The following is an 8,340-nucleotide window of genomic DNA, read 5'->3' on the forward strand; positions in this document are numbered from 1 at the left end:
CCAAGACCGAATTTTGCTTTATGTTTTATGATTTTATTTGACAAAGATTAAGACTCAACTCATATATATATATATATGTTTTCTTCTGCACCCACTTCAGTGTAAGGAACCATTGGAAATTTACAGGACAAAACAGGAAAAGAAACCCCACCCCCCAATTCCAACCTGGTTTAACTGTTTACCACGGTTATTTTCCACATGGTTACAAGAGAGCTCTGTTATTGGCACATGCCTACTTGCAAATTCCAGGGACTTGAGAATGTGTTTTAAGTTAGGGGTGCTGAAATTTTAAGCAGCATACACTGCTTAGTTAGTCAAATTATCTCACTATGTTTAAGATTTAAGATCATTTCACTTGCAGTGTATAAGTGATGTGAACGGTGACATCATGCAAAATGATTTTCCTTTTTTCATTTGATTTTTCTTTTTTGATAATTTACAGCAAACAGAAGATACTATAATATGCAATAATGTAGTGAGTGACAACAATATACACTTATAACTGACACATGCACACCTTGCTCACTCTGCTCTCTGTCCTTCTGGATGAAATGTATGCAAACGAGCTGAGTGCTGACTAATCAGACTGTTAATGTGTGTCACTCAACCATGCCAAGATTCAACACTGGAATGCATATCTAGCTGGAGATGTAGATGTAATGTTTAAAAAAACAAAAACAAATATATTCAAAGATTATTAGATTTTAGACTTTTAAAGTTTAAAAACAATATTAGGCAGATTTGTGGCTCAAAAATAACCAACCACTCTGCACTTTCCCTTTTCGCACCACAACCTGCTTGTGTTTTAACAACACGCACTCAAAGCGATCAGCTGTTGGCCAGGCAAGCAATCTGGCTCGCTTTGACGAAAGGACATTGTTGACTTAAACAGTGCACGACTACTGCAGGTTTTGAAAGTATATCAATAAATAAACTCCACTCTAAAACAAGCACTCAGGTCTATAGATGTCTGTACTATGTTCAACTCAATTGAAAGTTCACGTCTTTTTATTGTTATTATTTTTTTTTTCAGCAGCAGTCAATCCTGACATCTGGATCTTCCTGCCTCCCTAGCATATTCTGCACAAATTTCCAACAATTAAAATTATGAATTTCCAAATTTCCAAAATACACTTTAACTGGGGCATTAGACTTTAGGGTCAAAACTCATAGAATCCGTGGTACTTACTCGTAGAATTCTGCAGCAGGTGTTCTCTTGTACTTGGCGTAGGAGGTTGCATTGCCAAGGAAGGAGGAGCCGTTGATGAGCTTGGGGTCTTTGCACAGGGGGCTGTTCCACGTGTTGTTACAGTGTTGCCAGGGCAGTTCACTCGTGAATGAGGAGAACAGGTAGTACAGAGACCACGCTATGATGACGTTGTAGTAGAAGCCCACATACAAAGCTATGATGATCACAGTGTAGCCAACGCCTGCAGACGGAGAACATATGCCCTGATAAATGCTCAGAATGACCTGAAACTACATTATATGAATGAAAATGCCTTCACTGTAAAATAAAGCACAACTAAGTGTGTGGATCAGTCTAACCATATGAAGCTAAGAGAAGAAAAATAGACTTCATAACCAGACCTTTGAACACAGGGCAGATTTTCCACACAGTAGCTGCACCTTCTCTGTTGTACTGGCCCAAAGCCAGCTCCATGTAAAAGAGTGGCATCCCCGCAATGAACAGGAACATGATGTATGGGATCAGGAAGGCCCCTGGAGGAATGAATAGCATAGATTTTAGCATTGCAGAAACAGAAAGAAAAGAAAGAGAGGACGCTTTATAGTTGTACTACACTGAAATTTGCAAATAGCTTATAAGGTGAAAAAGTGAATTCTGCAGTTATGTGAGAATTATAACATAGACACTCCATTTATAGTCATGTGCAAATGTTTTGGCACCCCTGGTCACTGTGGAGCCTGTATATACACCGATCAGCCATAACATTAAAACCACCTCATTTCTACACTAATTGTGGTGGATCATTCTCAGCACTGCACTGACACTGACGTGGTGGTGGCATGTTAGTGCGTGTTGTGATGGTATGAGTGGATCAGACACAGCGATGCTGCTGAACACCTCAGTGTCACTGCTGGACTAAAAAACAGTCCACCAATCAAAAATATCTAACCAACAGCATCTTGTGGGCAGCGTCCTGTGAGCACAGATGAAGGACTAGAGGGTGACCGACACAAACTGTGCAGCAACAGATGAGCTACATATCTTGTATAGTTATGTAGTTATTTATATTTTATGCTTTTTACCAACATGTTGTGCCCTAAACTTAGTAAAAAAATGCCATGATCCCTTTAGAGGATGGATGTGTTAACTTATTTCACTTAGAAAATCAATAAAACATGTAATTAGACCAGGGATGTTCAAATTTTGCATAACTGAAATTAATAATTAATAATCGCATGAAGAAACTTTAAAAAAAAAAAAACTCTAGAACTTCTTATTGGCCACTGCAAAAGTATATATTTAATACATTGATATCAATATCCATAATATTTCTAATTTTGAGATTGTTGTAATAATATTATATGATTATATACCTTATATACCTTATACCTTATAAACAGATTGATTACGGTGTTAGTCTTAATCTACAATATTAGTCGAAAGTTTGGACGCATCTATTCATAGAACACTTCTTGACTTTTTATTATTTTCCACTTTAAAAGCAATGGTGAAGACATTAAAACTTGGCAATAACACAAGCTTTACACACTCTTGATCATTCTCTCAAGCAGCTTGTTGAGGAGGTTTTATTCAAGCATATGAGCTTTTCCAAAAGGATTAAAGAAGATACATGTGCGCTGAGACCTTGCTGTTTTGTTTTAGAAATAATTTCATACATGGGCGTCAACTTCACTGCTGGCAATTGTCTTAGAAACTAATTTCATTTGTATTTGTAAATAAGACTTTAGATCAAAATGACTTTAAGACGATAAAGACTGCATATAAATATTCCAAACTTTTGACTGGTCTATGCTGTAATGTCATTCTTGGGCTTTAGCTTAGCTAAAGTACTATTTGGATGGACATCCAAATGCAATCCATGCAAATTGCCATATTAGTAATTGTTAGGGCTTAATGATTTTGGGAAAACACCTAATTCTGATATATCTTACCATTATTGGGAATGCAATTTATATGTCAATTATTTATATAAATCAAGACCCAGGCCTGTTTTTCGGCCAAGAAAACCAGCACTTCCTCTTTCTCTGGCTTGAGATTTAAAGACTTGTTGTGTGATTATGAATGCAACACTTTAATTACTGTCTCACTTATCTGTAGGCAGTTCACATGCCTTCTGCTATTGGGTTAAATTTCTCCACTCACAACTTGTTAGGATAGAGCTGTTGATAATATAGGTTATTATTAAATTTGCAACTCTGGTGACTTGAAAACTGCACTCCTTCAAATGAATGATGAATTGTTTAGCCCTAGTAAATACTACATCATATCCTGTGGAAATGAGTTCTTGTAGTGTTTCTTAACCGTAGAAACGCTCAAAGACTTCTACTTTATGCTCTGAGACTCAAACCAAGCCGATATTGTCCTATGTCAGGTGTACAACTCTGAACATTAACACATTTATACGGCAACACTGACTGTTGGCTACACATTACCAAGATAATAACAATGCTAATGACACGTTACATTCACTTAAGACAGCTGGTTATACGATTAGTGTGAAGGACATTATGATTAAAGTAATTGCATTAATGGAGTAGCCACTCCCGTCTCTTTACTAAGATTTTGTATCCTGTTTGAGTTACAGAGGTCCTGTGGGGGTAAATTACATAACCTAAGGATGGGGAGGGATACTTTAAAGATGTATTCTGGTGCAGATTACTAATTACCTGCTAAAAAAAATTATTTGTAACCCAATCCAAAGGTTTACAATCTTAAAGTAACAATCTGTTTACTTCCCATTACTTTTTAATCACTTTTTTTTTCACAGAAAAATAATTTCATCAAGATGAGCTCCTAACACAAGGTAAACAGACAGAAACAATAAAGGTGATGTATAACAGTGCTTTATGTGTGCTGTGTGTAACATTTAAACATGTTATTAAATATTGTAGTGGAGTCAATCAGGTATTAAAGAAAGGAATGTGTAGTTTGTAAAATAAAAATGAAATATTGGATTATTATGCCCCCCAGCTTTTCATTCATATTTTGTGACCTACCCTCAAAAAACTGCACTCACATGAACGATATGGATTTCCTGGCTGAGCAAACTGCTCAAACCTTTCAGCCGAAATAAGTCTGAAAGATATGTGCGGTACTCTTTTGTCTGGTTTACTTTCTGTGCCATGTGGAAAGCTCAATTAATGTCTAACTTACACCTGACTTCCAGCTAGAACGCAGACCTACATCATTCTCACTGGTAACAGAAGTGAATGAAGCTGTAAAAGAAAAGCAAAATTTACTGCATAAAAGCTAAATTGACCTTATCTTCATTTAGCTCACAGAAATTAACACAGATAAGAATGTAACCATGATAAAAGTGGTTTTAATGTAATCTTGCTGGTACCTGTTACCTGATTACTATCTTTTTTCTGTAACAGAATACCTGATGACCCCACCTCCCCAAGTAAAACTAGTCCTGTCCTTATAGCACTTAAGTGGACTAATGACAATGACTTCAAATACAATAAATATGTAAAAATGCTCCTCAACTGCTGCTTTTGAGAAGTAAGTACAGATGATGTGCAGTGTTTGTTCAGCAAAACACAGGACTGCTGTTAATTTGTAGGAGTTAACTGCTTCCTGACAACTTCTGGAAAGTTGCTCTTTCAGAACTATTCATTTGCAACAGTGAGACAATCATTGTGGTTTGATGTTGTAACTCAAATAAACAGTCTTGAAAGGGGCACTTGGAAAAAGAGCAGTCATGTTTATGTTGAGTATTTATGTTAAACATGCGCTGGTCCAGTGCACAGTATACACACACTGTAAATTAGCTGACTTAACTTAACAACTGAGTGAAGTTACGTAACAGGTTCAAGTTTAAATGACTTTATAATTAAGTTATAGGTACTTTATATTTTTCAGTGATCCACACTTATTCAGCAAGTAAGGTTCAAACAGCACAATCACTTTAAATAGTCTCAACTGAGCAGATAGTACTCTTCTGTTCACTATGTTTTAATAGGGTTAACTTCAATCAGTATATTCATCTATGTGCAATGCACTGGTGTTAACTGTGCTCCATTGTTTTAAATGGAAACAGAAGCCAACAAAACTGCTCAGAATGCTCTGAAGCCTTTCAGGCAAAAGACTCTTCAGTCTCTTGGACTTCTTCAAATGAACTCATCTTAACAAGATTTGCGTAAGTAACCTAGGATTATACAAGAAATACTAAGAGTTACTAATTTGTATTTGTAAGTTTAACATATGAGCGCACTAAAACAGATTAGGTTAGTGCTATTGTTATGTTCTGCAGTGCAGTAAGGTCACCTGTTTTAAATAGTCCACTGGGAGTTTATTTAAAGGGGGTTATTCTGCTCTGGACACAATAATGCCATAATACTACAGCCCCCAAGTCATAATTTTGTGGAAAGCCCTGAAATGTTCCATCAGTTCCTGAATGATTCACTAAACAATGGCAACACCAGCCTGCTGGTCAGCAGCAGCCTACAAAACGGGTCAGGAAGATCTGACATAAACAGAGTAGCAACTTTGTTACAGATATCCACAAAATAACTCATCTAAACTTGGAGAACTGATATTTTCATTCACTTTACATTTTACTTTGAATAATCAAATAGCAATAACCTTACCTTGAACAGTAAGTTAGTATGAGCAGAATATCAACAGGTCCAGCATTAGGGTCTGTTTTGAAAACTGCATGTATCATTTTTAATAGAATGAAATACACTTCAGGACATCAGGTTATGCGGGACAATGTACTGTAAGTAATGTCAATCTAGGACATGCATGCATTAGACCTTGAATGCCAAACTCACTGTTTTGTTCAATTTCCCACTAGAAAATAATTTAATGTTATGAACCTCTTTAGAACTAATACTGATTTGAAGTGCTTTAGAGATTGAAAAACAAGGCTTCTATTTATCTTTGTCAATCTAAACTACTGTAAAAATGATCTCAAAGTAAGTAGCCTGGCTACCTTCAAATTTTGAGTTAACTGGACCTCTCACAGCATTTTAAAGGGCCAATACTCTCATTTTATAGTTTCCCGCTTCGGTCCACTTCGGCCATTGTGTAGTTTTACCCATTCATTTTTACCTTGAAAACTTTCCAATTGCTCTTCATCTCCTACAACTAAACAGGCTGTTTTTCGTTACTGTGCCTGTAATACATATATATGTAAATGACCTCTATTCTGATTGACAGCCCTGTAATGTGCTTTATTTAAAAAGCAATCCACACTAAAACACTCCTCATAACTTCAGCGTAACTGGACAGAGCTAGACTGCTGTGGTTTGAATGGGCAGATTTAGTCTATGGAAATGTGTTAGCTTTTATGACATCACAAAAACAATGAATTCAAAGTAAGCTGTGTGTGTAACTAAGTTTCCACAATATGGACTACATGGACTGGGGCGTGAGCGGTACTCTTAGAAACTTTAACCATTTTTATTTCCTATGTCAAACAGCTATTTTTTAAAAAGTGAGGGAAAGTTTCTGTGATATGGGCTCTTTAACATAATTTGGTTTTACGGATCTTTATTTGACTTGAATAAAACCAGTACAACTGCTTGTTACCGCAAGAAGGGCATGCTTGAAGCAGGACTGACAAAACAATTTTACAGTGAAGAGTGTTGTAAAGTATCTATGATACATATACGTATATAAGTGTTGTAAGGAGGTCAGAATGGTGCACAAACAGTAAAGAAAGAGTAAATAAAGGCGATAAGTTTTACCTCCTCCGTTCTTATAGCACAGATAAGGGAACCTCCACACGTTGGCCAAGTCCACAGCAAAGCCTATGACGGACAGCAGAAAGTCCAGTTTCTTGCCCCATGTCTCCCGGTCTTCGTGATCGGCGGAAGAGGAGGTGAGGGGGCACGCGCGCGAGCCCGCCACGCTCGAGTTGGTGTACTGGACGCCGTTGTGCTCCTTGACCAGGATGAGCTCCACGTCTTTCTTCTCCGCATTGTACGGCTTCAGCGGCGCCACCGAGGACAGCTTGTGCTCGGGCATCACGTACACGTTCATCGCGGATCGACGGTCGCGCGCCGCTCCGGGAGCTCGCCGCGCTCGCGCTCTCGCTCTCGTGCGCCCGTCGGTGTGGCGAAAGGGAGACGGGTGCCGCTGCTAGTGATGATGGTGATGGTGATGATGGCGATGATGATGAGGATGATGATGATGGTGATGAGGAGGAGGAGGAGGAGGAGGAAGAGGAGCGTGGACAAAGCGCGTCTCCGCTGAGAGACTTTGCGTCGTGGCGAGGTGGAGACGGCTCCTCTGCTTCATCAGCTGGATGGAACACATGCAAAAGAGCAAGAAAATGATTAATACACAGTTCAGCAAGTGACAGAGAGCGCGAGAGGCGCGGAGCACAAACAAGTTCACATTTCAGTTTTGAAAGCAGTCAACAACAGAGAAAGAGCCTGTGCGCAAAGGCACAAGCAGACACAGCAAAGCAGTTCAAAGAGCGACGAGGAAAAGACCAGCTTTTCTAACTAACATCTATTTATCTTCTCGGCTCGTTACCAGCAGTGAGTTCTCATGCTTCGATCAGCTCAGCTACTAAAAAGCCCTCCATGCGTTTCCAGCGCGCTCACAGTCAACAGGTTAAGCCTCAGAGTCGCTCTGTTCAGCTCTGCTCTGCTCTGTTCTGCTCTACTGCTGCTGCTTACAGTAACTCTCAGCGGAAGTTTGAGCGTAGTTCGTACTTGTCACGCGGAGAGGCTTCGGCCATGGCCGGCTGCTGCTGCTGCTGTGGTGCGGATGTGAATGAGCGCCTGCCCATCCTCATCCAAGTTTAAGTGTCCCCTCCCCTGGAGCCAGAGGCAGCGCGAGCAGGGAGGATGGAAATCCACATCCCCCTCTTCCACGTGATGCTTTATATCTTAGCATGCGTGAAACTTTTCTTCTTCTTCATCATCATCATCATCTTTTTCTTCTTCGTCATAATAATAATAATAATAATAATTATTATTATTATCATCTTCATCACCATCATCATATTCTTCTTCTTCTTCTTCATCTTCTTCTTCTTTTTCTTCTTCTTCACAGTTATCATCTTTTTTTATCATATTCTTCCTTTTCTTCATCTTTCTTATTGTCTCCTTCTTCATAAAAATAATCATTTTCTTCTTCATCATAGTTATCATCTTTTTATCATCATCTTC

At 38.7% G+C, this 8,340-nt stretch overlaps 1 protein-coding gene across 1 annotated transcript in view; it reads right to left on the reverse strand.

Annotated features, from left to right (window-relative positions):
* The window catches only part of slc6a2 (solute carrier family 6 member 2), a 55,729-nt gene extending 48,528 nt beyond the window's left edge, over positions 1-7,201 (reverse strand). The window contains exons 1-3 of the mRNA XM_036584161.1: positions 6,907-7,201; positions 1,591-1,722; positions 1,190-1,430 (exon numbers count right to left, since the gene is read on the reverse strand). Of these exons, the coding sequence (XP_036440054.1) occupies positions 1,190-1,430; positions 1,591-1,722; positions 6,907-7,201 (668 nt within the window). The remainder of the gene's footprint in view (positions 1-1,189; positions 1,431-1,590; positions 1,723-6,906) is intronic.
* Positions 7,202-8,340: the final 1,139 nt, after the last annotated feature.

This window comes from Colossoma macropomum, unplaced genomic scaffold (assembly GCF_904425465.1).
Source record: "Colossoma macropomum unplaced genomic scaffold, Colossoma_macropomum, whole genome shotgun sequence".
Classification (NCBI taxonomy): Eukaryota; Metazoa; Chordata; class Actinopteri; order Characiformes; family Serrasalmidae; genus Colossoma; species Colossoma macropomum.